The following is a 20,859-nucleotide window of genomic DNA, read 5'->3' on the forward strand; positions in this document are numbered from 1 at the left end:
AGAGGGAAGTCTGTGCCTCTTAACTTCAGCTGCTGCCCCCGTGATCTGACCTTGGGTCCAAACTGGTGCAAACTTCACATCTCTTTTATACAACTTTTTCTCGCAGCACTTTTTTCTTTTTTCATTTCTGGCTGTACATGTTTTCACCTAAATAAAAAAAAAAGGATATATTTTCATAATCTATGAGGGAAATTCCTTTGGACAAAGGGAGGTGAGTAAGAGAGTGGAGGCATGGGGACCAGAAGGCGATGTCTCGTGATGGGCTGATGAGGTTTCATGAAACAGTGTCCTGATTTTCAGAGGCCACCAGGTGGCGCTGTCTGCTGTTAAATGCTTGAACAACTAATTCCATGAAACTTCACATCATTTCTAAACCAAGAGCGCCATCTAGTGGCCTCTGAAAATTAGGACACTGCTTCTTGATAGCGAAGTGTCCCACAACACTGATGCGCCAGCGCGTGCGCCAAGCTCACACAGCAAGTCAGTGCGCGTACGGCTTTAAGACAATCACGTGACTGACGACTCGGTAAAAAACTCGGCGAACTGTGTTTATGAGGAAGCGTGCATCTATCTGTCAACAGGATGCTGTGCTGAAATAATCTGATCACATGGTTCCTTGTGAACGTCCTTGTGGATCTAAGGGGCAGCTCACAGGGAAATGCAGCTGTTTGCTTTGCGGGACCCTTTTGATCTCCTACCAGAGAATAATGTATTGATTTAAATCGTTGCCGGGTTTGTCTCAGATTCTCAACTTGTTTTGTTCCGTTCTAATTCAAATTAATTTCAAGGTATAATTTAATTACAAAAAGTTAAAAATGTTGGATTTTTTTAAATAAAAAAACGTTTTTCCACATACATTTCCACATTGTTTAAAAATATGGAATAATAATGAATGCAGAGACTTAAATGATATTATTGATATATGTTTGTAGGTCAGTGGAGGTCACTGCCATGATGCATGTTTAGAGACTCAGGAGTCAGAGATGAAGGGGCAGAAGAGAGACGGTGGTTGACCAAGAATGTTGGCAGATGAAGAGGACAAGTGAAATAAACAAAGACCCTGGCTAGCTGGGACAAGAGACAGTTTGTACATAGAATCGTTTATTATAAAAGTCTGTACATTAATTTCTCAATCAACATATTTTATATACAAATGAAATGGTTTTTAATAATTCGAGAGAAAAAAGAAAGAAAATTGAGTGAGAATGTTTTTTTTTTTTTTTGTAATTTCCGAAGTGTCATGGATCCACATGGGATCCATCGGTGTGATTCAAGATCAACGACACGCAGACTTGTTGTGTGGGCCGGAGCAGAGAGGAGGTATCGCTTGTGTTTTGGTCACATGACAGGACCGCCCCGTCAGAACCTCGGCCCGTCGCTGCCCTGAGTGGGTCGGGTGGCAGGATGAGCAAAAACAAGTCTGAAGCTGGAGGATTCTGAACGTTTAAAAACCTAATGATCCTGGTGACAAGTAAAAGATGAAACAAAAATAATTATAGTTAAATCTTATAAAGTTTAGATTTGTTTCTAGCGATGTCGGCGTGGTTTCTCCGTATCCTCTAGTTTCCTCCCACGCCACAGAAAACATGCTTGTTATTCAGCCATAACATTATGATCACCAGTCCAGAACATGTGGCTGCTCCTGGTGTGGGTCGTCAGAGGTCAAAGGTCATTCCTGTGCTTGTGGAGGCAGCTCCAACAGCTTAAATTAGATTTGAAGAGGTCCAAAACAGGTCCATTTTAGGAAGCTGAAGACTCGGAAGAACCTATGAGTCATGTATGCCCGAGACCCCGTCACCGGATCACGTTTCTGTTCCACTCACGGTCTGAACTGACCCCCAATAGGAACCAGTTTTTGGCAGCAAAAAGGGCACCAAAATATCATGAGGTTTCACTCAAACGTCTGAGCTGTCATGTGCCACGACCTGGGCAAAGTTGACAGCAGAAACCAGGTGGTCATAATGTTATGGTCGACTGTGTGTTCAATAGTCTGTGAGTTTGTGTGATGGAAACAGCAGATCTCACTCCGCTGCTTCCTCTAGTGGTCACTATCATCATGGACATTCTCTGAATTTACAATGAAGGTCACATGACTGACACGTCGAGCTGTCCCGCCTTCCTGAAGTCCCGCCCATCAACACCGAAGTAAAGACTAAATCATTTTGCCATTTCGACGGAGGCGGTTCTGGTGCCGCTCGGTCCTGAGGTCCGCTCAGTCGGCGTAGTGCATGATACTCTCCACGTAGTTGCCGGGGAACAGACCGGTGACGCCGTTGCTGACGCCCTCGAACCAGCCGTCGTCGTTCTTCTTGATGACGTAGATGATGGCGCCCTCCATGAAGGTCAGCTCGTCCTCCTTGTCCTGCGTGTAGTCGTAGATGGCCACCACTGTGGGCGCAGGTCACATGATCAAGACCCATGGTCACACCTGGCTGCCATCCGGCACGTAGCTCTGTCTTTCACTCTTTTCTCTTCCGTTCCTTCTTGTAGCTCCTTCATTTCCTCTTTCAGCCCTTCTGTCTTGATTCTTTTTCCTTCCTCAACCTTTCATTCCTTGCACGTTCGCTTCTTTTCTTTCATGCTCTCATTTCTATCCTTCAACCTTCCACTCCTCGTTGTCCGTCATGTTCCTTCCTTCCATCCATTATTTTGCTGCTCTTCCTCTCAGATAATTCACTCTCCACCTTGTTTTTGCCAACAGCCTCCTGTACAACCTTTATTGACCCCTCACACCATCCTTTGCTTCTTCTTTCTACTAGTGATGGGTAGATGAGGTACCATGAAACAGCGTTGCAAGGTTGGTGAAACAGTGTCCTAATTTTCAGAGGCCACTAGATGGCGCTCTTGGTTTAGAAACCATGTGTGGTTTCATTGAATGAGTTGTTCAAGTCCAAACATTTTACAGCAGACAGCGCCATCTGGTGGCCAGTGAAAATCAGGGCACTGTTTCATGAAGCCTCATCAACCCACCTCAACTTTCCACCCTTCCTTTTCTTCTTTTTGGTCATTCCATTCCTTTCCTTTCTTCATTCCTCGTCTGTTCCACACTTTGACTGTTAATTGTCTTTGTCTTATTTCAAGTCAAAATATCTAATTTCACTCAAGTTTTTTTTTCTTAATGTCACCTTTTTGTGGTTTCAAAACAGACTTGACTCAGGGGCATAAAAACCTGCATGAAAAATCACCTACCTCAAAGCCGACTGCTGCAGTAATACCACGTTTAGAAGAGGTCACATGACTAAAGCTGCACCACAGCAATGCTGATTTCCTGCTGCTAATTCCACAAATGTTTACACTGTCTATGCCACATACACCAGACCTGGTCGCGTGTTCAAAATACAGTAAATTGTTGGTATTATAGAACTCATCTAATGTTACCTGAAAACGAGGAAATGCATCTCAGATATGAGAGCTGACATTTAGGAGTCACAAACATCTCATATTTAGTGATGAAAAAATTGACTTCCAAATGATCACATGCTCATTTGAAACCCACATCTATTTTTGGACCCACTTCTTGTGTTATGTTCAATTACGAGCTCTTTCCTTTCCAACACAATTTGTTCTATTGGCAAATTTCTTTTTAAAAGATGAAAAACATCATGATTCAGCTATTTTTTTCTAAGCGTTCTTGCTGTCTTCCATTGGCTCCGCCCTTCCCTTCAGTCTTCTACCATTAACTAAGTGTTGCTATTGCATCAAGCACAGTTTCTTCCCAACTTTGAGGCCTTGCTGTCATCCTTCCATCTTAACCTTCATTACTCCTACTCTCAATTTCTCTTGTTCTTCTCATCCCCTCACACACACCCTTTTTTTCATTGATTCGTCGACGTTCTTATTGAATCACTGATGAACTGCCTCATAATGAAACCACTGACTTTGCCCCCTCCAAAGAAAACCGTCAGAAGCTCCAGTGTTGTCAGTGTTGGGGGCTCACCTTTCTCCATGTAGACCTTGGGGGCCCACTGAGGGTCTCCGTCAGCGTACGGGTCGTTGTAGTGCACCACGGCGGCGTCTTCCTCCTCATAGTCGACAGGGGGCGGTGGCGGGGGAGGAGGGGAGTCGTCGAACATGGGCATGTCGTCCGGAGGAGGCGGGGGAGGAGGAGTCGGGGTCTCTGCGACTGCCGGACAGGAAGTGAGCAGGTTTTAGAAACAAGGGCAGAGCAGACGTGGAGAGCGACGGCGGCGGAATCATGCGGTTAATACTGACGCATGCAACGTTGGTGGAGAAACGTTAAGTTGGGGAGAAAGTGAAGGTTAAATGAGGAGCCCGCTGAGTTACCAACAACTGAAGGTCAGCTTTTGTAAACACACTAAAAATGATTAGAGATTTTCATGTTCACTCTTCAGAGGAAATATTTAACATTGAGGCTGTTAATACTTAACAACATTAATATGGACAAAAAAAAAGTAAATTAAAAAAAATATATGTACATTTCTTTTGTTTTATATGTCGTTTAAACTACATAAAATACAGAATACAATACATTTACACAGCATATACATAAATTTAAGAAGTACTATTAGATTAACTTCTACGAATCATTCAAAACATAATCTCTTAAGTCATGAATTCTGAACGAGAGCATCCATCACGTTACACGGGACGTTTCCCTCAGAGTCACGTTCTCATGACTCGGGATGTACACCAGTAGGCGACACAAGCCTCGGGTCCGCTTTCGTTTCCCGATGTGATGAACGACTGCAGAAAGTGATTCTATATTCAGCAATAAAGGCAATCTAATCGTAAATCTTGAGATGGTTTCCACCAGCAGGGGGCGACATCGACCTAGATCACAAGATAACGTTCCTAATGAAACCTTGAATGCACCTTGGATCCACTCAAACCACACACTCATGCAGACAAAGTGATAAAACCTGAGAGCTCAACAACGACTCTTCAACTCGACAAAGGAGCCACACACTGAGCACAATCTACTCTGTCGGCTGGTGGTGAGAAAGACAAGTGCATGCTGGGAAAATCTATCTGGTACGAAGAGGCGAGGAAGCCTGCGGCCTTCTGCACTTACTGCTCTCCTGCATTCTGGCCACAAAGCCAGTCAGAGGGATCTGTGGAGTCAGCTGAGGCATGGGGGGAGGTGGGGGGGCGATAGACACTGAGGCAGAGCAGAGAGGTGTGACAGAGAAACACACGTCAGACAACGAGGAACCAGCGGGAGCCAGAAAAGACAGAATGAATCATGGGAAGAGAAAGAGTGGATTGTTGCATTACTGCAGCACCAAAGTGACGATTATTTGTTGGGAACCAGCTGAGTATGAGACCTGAAAGAGTCTTGAGTGAAGGCGGGTACAACTGACTGAAATATTCCTTTTGCTACCATATTCATTTATGTATTAAGTGCACTGCTTCTGACGGGGAAACACTTCAGCATCGCAACTTTCAACTGACTATTACGTCTGTCCACAAGAGGGCGCTGCCTACTTTCGTTACACTCAGTCGTGACTCCAACTTTCATCATTTTACCGTTGAAATCCTGGTCACTATCCAGTGTAGTACAGGCCAGAGCTTACAGAGACCAAGATCAAGCTGAATACATAAACATACAATTATTTCAGTACTCTTTTCTTCCAAATAAATCCAGAAATCAGATACTTTGATTGGAACTCATAAACAATTTGTTCTGTATTCAGTTTGGTCTTGGTCTCGTCCGACTCATTGCTCTCTGAAAGCTCTAATCTTGCCCTGGTCTTGACTACAATACAACCAAGATCAGACCAGACACTTTTGACCTCCTCAAATGAACCCATTCTTCTGTGTTTCAGCCTCTTTGGATTTTCGATCCACTGTCTTGTTGATTTAACCTCCATCTGGAATTTAAGTCTTCTCCAGATGTGGACCACATTCCGGCCATGTTTCTGAGCCCACAGCGACACCTGAACACAACAGCAGCTAACTAATATAGTACTGTGTCAGGAGAAGTCCAAAGGTCATCTTACTCCTCCTCACTTTCTCCATGGAGACAAGAGCAGGTCTGCTGGGATTGGGAGTGAAATCTGCTGCTGTCTCTTTCTCGCATGCCATCTGGTTGACAAGCCATCCTCTCACAGATAGTCATGTATTGAGACCATTCTTCATGTCAAGATTCATATCAGGTCTTCAGAAGCTCGAGCAGACCAAGTCTACACACAGAACTCCTAGGAACAATGACATTCCCAAGAGAAGTCCCTTCAATAAAAGTAAAACCGAGTTCAAAGTGACTTGGCAAACACTGAGAAGGCTGCATGAGATTTTTTTTTCATTTACTATTTACTTCTTTTATAATTTCTTTATTTTTTATTTATGTAGACTATTTCTACTTCTATAAAGATCAACATCTGATCAACATTCGCACACAAGCCGGAAACTTTAAATCATATTTTTAAAAAGCAGTGTGTTTCATTTTGAGATTTCATAAGTCCAAATCTCTGGAAACGTTCCTGAACAGAAAACCAGTCCTGACAGTAGAACCCCCAACACACCAGCCTGCTGCACATCTAATTATTTGGCCATGCAGCATGGAAATGTCAGCTATATGTGTGTGTCATAACCAGGTGAGCCTAGCATCATATGTACACAGTTATCCATTGCTAGTTTTCCCATTCCTGTCCTCGAGATGTCAGTCAACATTTCTTGGGGGATTATTAATGCCCCCATCTTACTTACCAAACCCTGCTGTTATTATCCTAATGTTTAACAAAACAAAACACGGCACGGATGACAAGACCCATCATAGTTTGAAACATATTTAACCAAGTCAACTCTCATGAACGACGCCTGTGTTTTGGGTGTCTGACGTTCAGACATTAACGTCTGCAGTTTTGAAATGTGTCGTCACAGTGGGATCAGAGCCGGCGACTATCACATAAAGTGAGTCTAGTTCTTTGTATCCTTCATTATTCTGATCAAACTTGCATTAATAGTTGAGGGCCCAGAAGTCACATGACATGACGTGGTACTTTCCTGTCTTTCTCCATCAATTCTTTACTGAGGTAATGACTGGTCCACTAACCAAGGGAAGGATCATTCCTGCCTCCACTATATACAACTGAGACAATGAGCTGATGGGAGTCAGCGATACGCTTTCACCATTGACTTCAGTAACAGTAAGTAACTGTTAGTGAGGTGTAAACCTCCAATATTAAAGCTGAGTTGCATTTCACTTCTCACTTTCTGTCAAAGGTTTCAAAATAAAAGGGCCAAATAATGACTTTCACGGGGTGCATTTCTGTGCTAAACAGGTGGCATAAAAGAGTAGAAGTATGACAACAATGTATTCTAGATTATGGTGACGACTATCCACGTTACGGCTCACGAACTGGAGACAGAAGGGTCTTACTTGAGTTCTGGCCGTAGCCGGGTGTGCCTCCGTTAATGTGAGGCTGATGCTGCTGCTGCTGAAGCTGCTGTTGTTGTTGCAGTTGTTGCTGCTGCTGCTGCAAGGAAAACTGCGAAGTGACCGACGGCGCTCGGCGGTAGGTGCCCGTGGCCGAAACCATAGAGACAGAGGAGTTGGAGGGGTTGTGCCGCGAGATCTGCCGCGAGATGGTTCCAAACTGGGACATTGGAGCGGGTCCCAGCCCAGGCCCAGGAGCCACAGCTAGAAACACCCAGAGGAGAGGAGACAGAGAAGGGAAGAGGAGGTTAGGGACAGAACCCAGAGGACAAATCCTCCCGGCAGCAGGAGACCTTGGAACAATCAAAGAAACCTTTCGCAGGAAGAAAACAGGAAACGCTCAGTCAGCAAATGGTTAATCGACAGGAAGCGCTGATATCATTCATGAGAATAATGAAAACAGCCCCGAGACGCCTCTGATTGAATTCTGCAATTAAGTTTCAGCGAGAGAAGCTGTGGGGGAATGAGAGCAGCAGCAGCAGCAGGTACATTCAAACATGATTTGGCAGAACAAACCTCAAGTCTGACTCCACACAGGAATATTACAAACATTGCTGCTGCAGCTGAACGCTCATTTGTTTCTGTGCCACAAACTTGGAAAGCTAACCTCCTGTACAGCACAGCATAAACGTTAGCATCAAATAATATGTATAACAATAATGATAAATACAAATGCTTGCTAGCCAAGAGCTAGCGTTAGCATTAGCTAGCTCATGTTGGCAGCAATTTCAATACAGGAGTCATTGTCTAACAATTTGAAAACACTTATGCTGTGCGTATCTTTTCCTTATTTTAAGTCGGTATATTTAATTTAATAACAAAAGTGCAGAACATTCAGTCTGATTTTAAATAAAACCAAAGATATGAATTATGAATAAACTGTTATATACATTTCAAGTAGTGAGAATAGAATATGATGCACAGTGTACAGTATACAACGACTGGGAGAGTTTCGTAGTGTTTCCAACTCTTGTGTCGTTGACACACACAAGTCTTCAAATGTGTGAGTCAGGAGACTCTGAGGAATCAGCAGGGTTAGAAAACATCCCTAAGTTCCTTTACGTGTGTCAGACAGAAAGAAGAAGAAGCTGGTCTATTGTCAAACTGAACTATTTCCTTTTCACATTTTCAGATAAAGGTCCCTGGAGAGACCCCTCACACAGAACAGGGTGGAACCAGAGGAAGCTGGAGATTCAGAGGAAGACGAGGTACAAGTGAAGCAGAAGCTTGTCAACAGCAGATCTGTGTGTCCTACAGACAAGTTTGTATTTCTATCCTTGTGGGGATATTGTGAGGTTTCTATGCAAAACCACAATGACAGCGTGAATATACTGTCATGCACAGAAGCCATATGTGTTGGCAGGATCTTTGATGACAGGCCAACTGAATTGGGTCAGAGATCAACTTTCAACCAGGTGAGATGGGTCCACAAGGCAAATATTGCCTTCACATTTTTGAATTTTATTCTTCTCACTCATTCAATTAAATTGTATTTTACAGTATACATTGTATTTGAAGTATTCTAACACGACTCATGGAAAAATAAGTGAAAAAGAAAAAGCCGTTTAGTTACTGTAAAAATGACCACTGGTATTATGACCACTTGTAACCAACCGTGACTGGACTTGAGGCAGAAAAAAAAACCCAATCAAGATTAAGGATGAAACAAATCACCTTTCCAAACTGAAGAAAACTGAAGCGAGACTTGCAGTTCTTCACTTACCTCAACAAACAAGAGAAAACAGCACCACCACCACTAAGTCTCACTGCAAGCAAAGGAACTGAATGCCATGAGCTGTCATACAGGAATTTACAGGAACATAGAGGACGGACTTAGATATTCAAGTCTCTTGCTTGCAGGATCCAAACACCAGAATCACCCTCAGCTGAGAGAAGAGCCCCACACGTGCTGATTGGTGGAACATCTGTGCAGAAGATGTGACCTCAAAGAGCTGCGGGTCACATGGTCTCACCTAAGGGTGGGGGCGGGGGAGCCATGGGGGGCCCGAACCCGACCAACGGAGGTGCAGGAGGCGGCATGAGAGACGGTGGTGGTGGAGGAGGAGGAGGTGGGGGCGGCACCCCAGGGGGGGTGAACATGGGTGAGACTGGAAGAAGTGTTCAGGTTAGAATCCCGTAGCGCACGCCAGGTATAAGACTTGGTCATTTCCAGGAACAGAGCTGCTCCAGATTTTAATCGTGGTCGACCTGATCGTGTGTTTCCATGGCAACCGGCTCGCAGGGAGTCGATCCTGAGCAGCTGCAGAAACCTCATTTTACCTGTTCAGAATCAATTCCCAAAAGTTGCTGCAGCACTCTCAGCTTTTGTACAGCGTTAAAGCCTCAGTCGCGGGTTATAATGCAGCCTCTTCAGGGGAGTTGGACATAATGTTACAGTGCATTTTAAAATATGATAAGAATGCGGCATCCATCTGGCTGAAATACCCAGAAGTTAGGGGGCAACAAGCGGTTGGTTTGAGCTCACCATGTCCAGAGTTGGGGATGGACGGTGTAGGCACTGCGATGGGAATGCCGATGCCACTGCTGCCGCTGTTCTCCCGGCTGCTGCTGCCCCCGCTGCTTCCACTGGGAGACAAGATGAGAGCAGAGTTTAATTCTCAGCAAAGGAATGCTGCCGGTGTGTACAAGTTCCACCCTGTGCTTGACCCCCGAGCACACAGATCGCCCCCTCGTCCATCTGCGGATCAGACCTTGATCCTCCTCTCTGCCATCTTTCATCTCTGATCCTCCTTCGCCATCCCTCGACCTCAAACTAGTCTCCACTCATCTCACCACGGTGCCTCCGTATCCTTCAGTTCTAGTATAAGCCGGTCCCTCCACCCCCATAGTTCCCCTCTTTCCCATCATCCCCCTGTGATCCAAGTCAGCCTGTGGCCTGAGGGCTCTGCCGGCACAAACAGCAGGGGTCACGTTCCCGTCTGGGTTTTGGCGCTTTGGATTGCAGACTTGCGCAGAGATGAAAACCCAGTTTGGGGATTTACAACAACACTACTAAAGTAGAGATTCCAGGAGAAACATCTTTTTCTTTCTCCACATCCTTTGTTCCCTTTCATTGATCTGCTCTTCTCATCATTAAAAACCATAGAATATTACTGTCACTATCTCACTCATTTCACCTGCTACCCTTGACCCTTGGGGCCGGGGGGGGTGCCAAGCCTGGAGATGCCGATGCTCGTGACCAGTTTAAGGGGGAAGCAGATCAACACTGAACCCAAAACAATCAAGTCAGAAATGAAACATGAAGTTTGGATATTTACGACCATCCGCGTCAGCACATTCAGCTTTTAAGCTAATGACCTCACTCAGATTTGATGAAGGCAAAAATGTTTTTCTCTAATTGGACTTTTGCAGCCGCCCATACTAATGTCGCAGCAGCAGCTACACTGGGAGCTTTGTCCCTCTGGAGAGTGATCAGAGTGAGACGTCCAAGAGGCTCCAATAAATGAATGGAGTCCTGCCATCAACACCCAGACATGTTGCAACTGAGGCTCATGTGTTCATCACTTTCAAGTGTTGAAGTCCACATTCATTCCAATTTTTTAATGTTGTAGGCTTATTTATTTATTTATTTATTTTGAGGTCCTCATTTTAATAACATGGCAAGGAAACATTTCCATGCAACGGACTATCTAGGATTTTGAGACAATATTGTATATTGTATTTGATGACTATATATTGTACAGCAGTAGCCCTGTAGAGGAATGTGGGTGCATGTCTGCCAGGAAATTGGCCCCCCACCCCCCGAATCTCTATTTCCGGCAATTTTGGGGGCACATTTTGGCAACAGTGCCAGACATCCCATCAATAACAGTGCTCTTCCATGCATCATCCACCAATAAAATGCAAGTCTTGCGACTCGTGAGATGAGGATAAGAGCGAAATAATGCCCCAAAACAAATATGGCGGCAGAGACGGCAAAGCTGTGGATCAATGAAGACATGAGAATCTGCAAATTTCGAGGACAACAACACTGATAATGAAAATCAGTCTGATGCCAGTACGATTTCGGCATTGTTCCAGCACTAATGATCAAATATTTAGGGTGTCCTGCAGAAAAAAAGAGGGCATAAAATTCCTCATGTTTTTCATTTTCGGGCTTCCCCAACATCCCCTGACATCCTCGAGTTAAAAGCCTGCCATGCAACTGATATCAGAGGTTCATTCACGAGTAACAGTCTGTATAAGAACACACTCTCTGAGCTCTCTACCTGTGAGTGCGCTGCCTCTGGTTGAGCGACGCCGTGCGTCCAGGGCTGTGTTGACCGTGCTGACTGCCCAGTCGGGCCGGACTGGTCATGTAGTCGTTGGGCACTGTGGGGGGCTTCACCGGCTCCAGGGTCTTATACGATTGGTTACGCCTGCAAATAAAAGAGAACTATTTGAAACCAGACTGCAAGTGTGAATTCAGAATTACGAGCAATTGACCTTGTTTTGAAAAGTTATTTCAAGACTTCCTTTTTTCTCATGTCATCTGACCCAAAAACAGGTCAGAGCTCAGAGAGAAGTAGAAGGGCGCAGCCTGCTTTCTGGGTCCCCCCACCCCAACCACTCCCAGCAATGACAGATCCATGACCAGTATGACTCAAAGTAGAAAGTCTCACCCCAGAGTGCCACGCCCTGACATGGGGGGGCTGGGCGGCTTCTGTGTGGGCGGGTTGGTCCTTGATAGCGTCCCGGCTCTGATCGCCTGATTGTTTCCATGTTGCTGTGGGGGAAAAAAACACTTGCACTTACAGAGATATTTACGTCGATTAGAATAACTTCACAAGACTCAACTGTGACTCATTGAGTTCAGTCTGGTCATGTGACCGTGTTTACAACCGTTTCAGTGACGCACCGACATGAATGTGAGACTTGAATCATCAGTTTGTTTGTTTTTTTCTCAAAGAAATAACACAATATGAACACTCAGCCTTGGCTGCATTCAAGACACCACAGACACACAAATGATAAAAACAGTCCATTATGAATAGCAATATATATCTGCAGAAATAGATGGAAAAATATTTTTTTTAGATTGTCATTTGAACAAAATTTTTAAAAACCATCCTGATTCATCTTTAATTGAACCACTTTTTGACGTTTTATAGACAAAATAGCATCGCACATTCAGGTCAATACGTTGTTTATGACATCACGGACGTCCACTTATGAACTACTGGTCGTAAAGTTAACAAGTGTGGACAGGGGAAGGTGTTAAAGAGCAGGAGGCTAAAGGCTTTAATGTTGAAGAAGGGGAGGATTAATGGGAGCGACAACAATAATCACATCTACCGGGGCTCGATGCGAATGGGAGTCGGAGGATTTGATAAATAATGGATTGTAGCAAAATGGGTCATGTGACAGCAACTTACCTTGGCTTTTAGCCACTTAGCGTGGGCGAGGTAAAGGGAGAGAGAGAGAGAGAGAGAGAGAGACAGAGAGAGAGACAGAAAGAGGGCACGTCAAAATGGCCACGACATTTACAGAAAGCGAGTGGAGACACACACAAAAACAGTGCACGATTCACAGAATCTAGTAGTGAAGACGGCCTCACCCTCCGGCCTGAGAGGAAGGTCAGATCACTTACACGAGATCTTTATCTCAGTTTCTGTTTCATCATTATTTACTTGAGTGACATCGCATCTTGAGATGATATCTGAACTCTAGTGCTGAGTTCTTCAGATTCAGCATGTCAAGTTCAAGGGCTAAAACGTCTTCCTAGTGAGATCCTGGGGCATGATGGCGACGTCATGAATGGGGTTGCTTCTCTGACTCTGACGCCTGCATCCAGTGCAACCCTTATCGGTCAATTTAGGGTTTGGCTAACTAGTCTACCCAAATCTTCCATGCCCCAAACCATGTAAAACCTGTCCTTGCACAAATAGAAATGTTGTTTTCAAACATCATCACAGTGTATGTACACTACTTTGAAGCTTGGGTACATGAGTAAAATATATCCTCAAATTCTAGACATTTCTTGAGGCTAGACTTAGGAAAACAGACAAAAAAGCAGACACCAATGAATCACTTTAATCATCTCTTCTTAGATCCTGGGCTCAGAAATCTGATTTTCCTCTTCACCTTTAAATAAGTGCTTTTGTTTGGTCGTGAAGTTACTGAAGTCTGCTGAGGAAAATTACATTCTCCACCGAGAGCCCCAAGAAGTATCTTTTTATACTAGTGATACGGTCGTTTCGGCGTAACTCGTCAACTGTAGAATATCAAGAAGTAACATGGCCGAGCACATCACATGCCACTGGCTGTGATCAAGCAGGTGCTTTCATGGAAGAAAGCAGAACTGACATCACTGTAGCTGTGCTATGTTTAACCCTGCTGGAAGCTACGATGGCGGGAGGTGATTCAATACGTTTTCCTTTGGTGAAGAAAATGAATGTTGAGGTCGAAGGAGTGTTTGGTGTAAATTTTGAATTGACTCAGGACAATTGTTGCATTTATTTAAAAGAGTGTAAAAGGCGGCTGTGAAACACAATACACTGTCATTCGTTTGTTATGAAAAATAAGACTATAAAACATGATGCGCTCCGTATGAGCACATGTGGCAACACTGCAACAAGCTTGGGGCCTTGAGAAAGCAGCACTTTGGTGCTACGCAACATCGCTGGTTGCAGTCGATGCTTCAATTCAATTGTCATGATTTGACGTAAACACAAGCATAGAAATGGAAGCATCCCTTTTGTGTGAACTCAGTCGTGTAACGTGACGTATTTATTTGCATCTAGGCTGGAATAATTGCAATTACGGCACCATTGCATAAAGACCCCCTGCTGCTGCGTGGGAGGACGTCAAAGAGAATATAGCAGCGGGTTTATCTGCCGTTTGACAACTGCAGAGTCAAGTGGCTCATCTATAATGCAGCATCCCATGTGGCTTCTGCAGAAAGCATCGCTGCGCCAGAAGACTGAGAAGCAGTGGACCATCTGAAGTCAGTTTACAGTAAAATGATCTCTCTTTTCCTGAGAATGCACAACCAGTGCGGAGGAGATTCGTCAACGCCTCGTTCGAACAGAGCTCTCACAGGTTATCGGCGCTCGTGAGTGGATCTAGGTCACGGTGAACAAAGCTCACCGCTGCTTTTCTCTGCTGTTGCTGGAAATACAACATTGTCTCTCACATGAAGGATTTATCTGAATTGGAACTGCCGCAGCAGAACATGTAAATGTGGGTCAGATCAATCACACAGGGACCTGGGAGTCATACTAATGCTGAGGTGGCTCACTGCTGGGCGAGAGAGCAATTCAGGATGCATTCACTGACCAGAGATGAAGAAGATCCTGGACTGCTTGTTTCGATAACTAGCCCTCACATACATGAAATTGACCTACACAGCATCCCAACATCACTTCTGGAGCAACTGACTGATTAGTTCTACAATGAACACGGGACGTCAGCTAACTGCTAACACTGGTTTTTCATGACATAACATTCACACACTAATGGCTACAAACGAAACCATCAAATGAATTGTTTTAATGTCAGCCTATAGTTCACTGAAAAATTATGCCAAAATATTCACCATATCAATCAGGGCTGCAACAACTAGTCAACTAGAATTGGATATTAAGTTAGTCGTCGATGGGTTCATGACTCAACCAGTCATGACATCATTGTATTTGTGGCATGGTCCACAATAAGAAGAGAAAAGTCTGAGACTCCAGTACACAACACAAAATGGAACCATTTCAGGAAACTGAAATTTAACTATGTTGTTCGAAACATTTAACATTAAAAAAGTGTTTGCAACAGTTTATTAAGATATTTTTCCTTTTTTTAATATTATTTACAACATTACAATAGGACATGCTGCCGTGTTTGTTCGGTACAGCTCACACGTCGACTACTCAACTAACTGAAAAGGTAGTCTGTGACTATATATATATATATATATATATATATATATATATATATATATATATATATAATAGTATAATAGTTGTCGGTAGCAGCCCTAATGTCAATGCAATACTGCAGTTTTTAAGCCGATGCTATAGTGTGAAGTAATTTTCTTGAGTTTAGATCAGGGATGGGACCGATCCAATCCAGTATCGGTTTCAGTATCCAGCATCAAGAGATGTTCATTCAAGGATTCAAATGTGATCTTCATGCTATTGGCTACACTAGCTCGCTGCAAACTGTGGCGTGGGCTATTGGACTGTTGGTGCATCTCAATGAGACACTCATCCATTCAAGAAATCCATTCCACAGTTTACAGCTATTTACCATGCGAGCATTTAGCAGCACCAGGAGCTGACACTTGTCTTACCAGCACGTTTGCTGCGTGGAATTACTTCACTCCTCTGCTGCACAGTATTTACCATATGTGTGAGTCAGTTAGAACATGAAGTACATGTAAATGAAGTGTTGACGAGCATTAGGGCGAGCACCCTCAGCATGTAAGCAAACAGTGCAGCTAGACATCACGTCAAAGGTTTTCGTTACTCAAACACGCTTAAACTAATGTGTTATTAAACTAGCCAAATAGAATGTTGCTGGACTGCGGACGTCTGTCCCATGTCACTCGTCTACACACATTTGTGTCTTGGGTTTAACAAATATTGACTGTCAATTTGAAACCTGAAGAGAGTTGGGATAATGTCACTCGACTGATATCCAAATACAGGTACGATTCAGAGGTGAAAAACATGAATAGTGAAAGCCTGGTTTAGATTCTGTAGATGAATAAATTTGAATGCAGTAATCAAAAAAAGTTCAAAAGCCTGTCAGGACAGACAAGATTTTTAATCACCGTTCGGGTCCCTGATGAGATTACGCATCAGATGACCAGAAGAATAAATCTCATCGTGCGTGAATAGCACCATGTCAAACTCAGAGAGGCAGAAAAATCCTGATCTATCGTACGTCATTCCAGATGTGACTCGTCCACTGGTATTTTGCTTTGGTTCTGATGATAAGATGCGCAACGTTTTACTGTAGTGTTACAGGATGTTGTTAACCAGTCTGTTTCCTCAGCAGGGATACCAGCCAGCCAACTGGAGGCCATAAACATGATTGAAACTCCCATTAAAGTATCGATTCCGAAGCAGTACTTAAAGCTGTAGCTGTGATATACAGCGCAGGAATCTGACAGCAGTCATCGTGGGATATTATATGGAAGAATATGGAGCATTAATGTTGAATAATGATCGACTACTGAGTAGTGATATGTGATTGAAAGGTGAGTGATGAAGGACTGGTTTAGACGGAGTTGAAGAAAAAAAAAAGTAAGTTTTTGGACACTGTTGCTTCATTCATTTAGCTATTTGTGAGTCGCCATGAGGTAAATGAAATCAGAAATCAATGTAGAGTCAAATTTGAAATCCTTGAATTTAAAAACAAAATCTTGGCTCGTAAAGTGAAAAAGAGCTCCAGAATGTTGGCGGTAAAATCGACATGATGGGAAAACATTTTTCTCCACAATAGTGGAAATACACTGTCTTGGAAAACGGACATCACGAAAATGCTTCCAAAAAAGGAAGCCAGACACTAATAATAATAAAAAAATTGGGACACTTCAAATATAAAACAAATCTGAAAATGAATCATGTTAAATTGAACACACTGGAGTTTATGTCAAAACACTGCACATTTTTTTGTTTTCCACTCATCACTGGTATTAAATCACTGTGGGCAGGATGACATCACTCCATTGCTGACCTTCTCAACTGTCCTCTTGGGAAACTGTCCCTGACACTAACAATATATCGTCATTTCCGGACTATAAGCCGCCACTTTTTTCTTGCAGCCTGAACCTTTATCCAACGACGCAGCTAATATATGGATTTTCACAGGCTGAAGAGCATCATCCTTCCAAAATATTGAGCCTTGTCACATCAAACCAATGAAATCATAGGTGTTTTATTCACCTTAGAGAGCTCAAAATACACCGTTTACGTCTGTGTGTCCACAGCTCCACCAACAGGGCCAATCTCCTCGAGGCTGTGGTGTCGGAACTTCGGACATACGGGTGAATACAGCACATTTCAAGCACTTTAATGTCAATATAACACGTGAGCAGTTCATGATTCAAGTGCATTGCCCAGTTTGTTTTATGAGTCAGTCTCCATGCTGGACCCCATTTTCAAAACTAGTTCAGAAGTGATCCTCATGCATATTTAAGCTGGGTGCACCACTGACCTTTCTATGGTGGCACCACTGCACCCGCAGCTTATAGATCGCTGCGGCTTATGGCTGAACAAGATTTATTTTCCTTCTTAAATTTAGTGGGTGCAGCTAATATCCAGATGCACTCTATAGACAAGAATTTACGGTAATGCCACGTACAAATCAGACGGCCAACTATTCACTTCAAATATACTTTTTCATTATAACCAAATAAACCCTGTCCTCTGCTACAGTCCCTGTGGGAACATTGCAAACAGCACAAAGGCTTTTATCCGGCCTTGTGATCGCTGCAGGACGGCTGTCTAATCCAATCTGACTGACGGGTGCGATTGATTGGTGGATTGATGGGGCAGATGATGCTTGAGGGGGAGATGGAGGAGATGTGGAATGATAGAATGTGAAAGGAAATTACATCACCACCGGCATGACCTAGTGAACCCAGAAATGGATGGATGTGTTTATAAGCAAATTCCCCCCATTATTCTCTAGCATCAAAATAATAATCTCATTGTGGCACCATTTCTCCAGAGAAGTCCTGATGGAGTATGAGATAATGGGGGAGGTGCTGACACGAATGTATCTCACGGCTTGTTATGTTCAAGACGCTGAGAATAGTGATGCTTCTGAAAGCTGTGTGATGTAATCTTCCACACCTCCTACCATCAGCCCACTCAGAGGAATATTCCTGTCAGGTCCGGCTGAAGACGAGTAAAAGTGGGCGCTTCGGGCAAAATTAAGAGGAGTGGGAGTGGAATACAAGAACGGAAGAAGAAGACAGAGTAATGATAGTAAGGGCTCTTACCTTCACGCCATGGCCAACGTCGTCCAGCACAGTGTAGTCGATGGGCTTCCTGATGTACCTGACAGGACGCTCCATGTTGGCAGGGGCAATAATCTTGTGGGTCCTTGACGTGTTTTTGTTGGTGGTCAGGATGCCGATCTCACGACGGGCCACCTTCTCTTTGTGGATGTCCACTGTCTGTAGGGAAGGCAGAAGACAAACCAGGTTAGACGGACATGGGTTGTTAGCTAGCTATCAAAGGTGTCAAGAGTCAGGGGCGCTCTTTTGGTAGTGGGGGGATTATTCTAAAGAGTTTGGGGCAGAAAAAGCTGTATTTACCCGAGGCATACTCATAGCCGTGTGACTGCGGTCAAACTATTTTTACATTAACTTGAACCTCTTTCTCTCCTCTCCACCATTCCAAACCATCTGGCCTCCCTAACTTTGTATCTCGACTACTCCACATGATCCTCTGACTTCTGACCTTTCAAGTCACTCCCAATGACGACCTCAGTGTCTCTGACAACCTCAAAATCTCCTGATGCTGAAGGAGTTGTCCTTCACCTACCAAGGATTCCTCACCATAATTTTAAGAAATACACTCAGAAGATGAGACTAAGATTCATACCAGTAAACCTCAACATTGAAATCTGGGTCACTGTGACTGATTTTGCCAGTCTGAGTCACATTTGAAAACCCCTTTTGTACTCAGCAAAAAAAAATCAATCCAGATATAGTCACTCATTAACATTTCCCACCAATGGACCGATTGTTAACTGAAAGTAATTACACAGCAGGAGTCAGTAATTGCCCAGCCATAAAACATCAGTCCCCTGATCGCAGCCTGAGGCAGCTGAATGTGACGTCTGCACACAAGACTTTCAGAACAGCACAAGCTGGAACTGCTCCTCGGTCTTTACTCTACATTTCACACAAAACAACAAATATTTATCAATGACAAGAATGCTGGCGGTGAAATGTTTAAAGATAATTCAATACCAAGAATCAGGAAAATAAAAACAAAATGTGAAAATGTCACACTAAAAGAAAGACACGTCAAAGTGAATATTTGAGGAGAAAACTGTGATTAATAAAGACTAAGAAGTATTTTTGTCTTGATCGTTGCAGGCATAATTATTAATTAAAGTATTAAAGTATTTTCTTATATTCGTGTCAAAGAGGCCGAAGCGTTGGCTCAGATAACTTTCATTATATTAGCCTGTACAATCGCACTGGCCTTACACAGATGAGCCCAGCCAGCAGATGCATGAAGCTACTTACAGAGCAAAAGGCTCAACTCAAATCCAAATAATTTTTATGTTAATTATTTCAACGTTATTATTTCTCTACGTTGCTATTGCTGTTCACCAATATATCCACCAGGGGGAGCAGCCCAGAGCCAAAAGCTTGCAACAATGGAAGAAGTATTGAAAACAAAAGAGAAAAACAGAGGCATTGCTGTAGGAGGCGGTGGTCAGTGAGGGCAATAAATATATCGCCACTTGAGGACAGAGAATTTCCATCATTGTTATGTCGTTTTTGTCTCATTAGAGCTACGTATCGGGTAGCTACCACGGTTTCCAGTGGCAATGCTCTGTTTGGTCTGTGTCTGTAGGCTTTGTGGAAACGTGCAGAAATGCAGAGGAAATGGCAGAGCACCGACAGAAGGATCCACTTGTATCCGTATATAACGTTGAGCATAAAAGGGCCTTAAAGACAATACAAAGTTTTAATACGGCAAATGGTATTGCTCGGCTGCAACTGAGTCACATGCAATATGCAAAGTTCTTTAATCAAACACATACTGCATGTTAGCATTCACTCAACATTCCGATCTACCCCCCGCCCCCATACCATAAAAGTATTAAAAGCAACAAAGACACAGACCCATGTCAAACAGAAGCTCCAGTCTCTTAGAAATGGCTTCAGATTGAGCTCTTCATCACTCCAGAACAGAACACTTGCCGTCTCATCCATCCCTTCAACCGAGGGTTGCCATGACAACAGAGAACGTGATAGCTCTGTTTTCAGTGAAAACTTTTGCATGTCTCTCCATTCGTCCGATGTGTCAACCTGAAATCACGAGACCAATTCAGCGCTCAACCGCAAACACGATGGGGACATTACTGGCCCGCTAATGAACTCGCAACGTAAAAAAGAAATATGATGCAAAGCCTGTTTCATGGTTGCAGCACGCCAAGAGGAAACCGTTATCTTTAAAACGATAGACAGGGGATGAATATACATATTTAATGCTCATACATAATTGCTCCCACTGAAAGGACTTATCCAAGAAACACGGCTGTACTCGTCCTTTGTGCACTCACTTGTCTTCTAACTTAACTTGAGCGTCTAAAAACGTGTCTTTTCTTTGCGCAGTGTGGTCCGCACATCTTCAGTAAGACACTGAGTCTAGTCCATGCAGTAGTGATGCTAGTTGTGTAACAGACACAGTGCTCCAAGTAAGCTGAGGAGGATGGTGAGCAATGAAAGGTTTTTGTCAAATAACCAACCTACGATGCGACAAAAACATTTTCAT

The 20,859-nt window shown here is 43.6% G+C and overlaps 1 protein-coding gene across 10 annotated transcripts in view; it reads right to left on the bottom strand.

Annotated features, from left to right (window-relative positions):
• Window positions 1-489: 489 nt before the first annotated feature.
• The window catches only part of abi1a (abl-interactor 1a), a 45,379-nt gene continuing 25,009 nt past the window's right edge, over window positions 490-20,859 (bottom strand). The window contains exons 3-12 of one of the 10 annotated variants that reach the window (XM_053859253.1): window positions 18,342-18,518; window positions 12,772-12,786; window positions 12,019-12,122; window positions 11,626-11,775; window positions 9,882-9,982; window positions 9,370-9,504; window positions 7,340-7,600; window positions 5,033-5,119; window positions 3,938-4,123; window positions 490-2,388 (exon numbers count right to left, since the gene is read on the bottom strand). In XM_053859253.1, the coding sequence (XP_053715228.1) occupies window positions 2,213-2,388; window positions 3,938-4,123; window positions 5,033-5,119; window positions 7,340-7,600; window positions 9,370-9,504; window positions 9,882-9,982; window positions 11,626-11,775; window positions 12,019-12,122; window positions 12,772-12,786; window positions 18,342-18,518 (1,392 nt within the window). In that variant the 3' untranslated portion in view covers window positions 490-2,212. The remainder of the gene's footprint in view (window positions 2,389-3,937; window positions 4,124-5,032; window positions 5,120-7,339; window positions 7,601-9,369; window positions 9,505-9,881; window positions 9,983-11,625; window positions 11,776-12,018; window positions 12,123-12,771; window positions 12,787-18,341; window positions 18,519-20,859) is intronic. The other 9 variants (XM_053859254.1, XM_053859256.1, XM_053859263.1 and 6 more) reach the window with 9 other exon arrangements.

Source organism: Synchiropus splendidus, chromosome 3 (genome assembly GCF_027744825.2).
Source record: "Synchiropus splendidus isolate RoL2022-P1 chromosome 3, RoL_Sspl_1.0, whole genome shotgun sequence".
NCBI classification, from domain to species: domain Eukaryota; kingdom Metazoa; phylum Chordata; class Actinopteri; order Syngnathiformes; family Callionymidae; genus Synchiropus; species Synchiropus splendidus.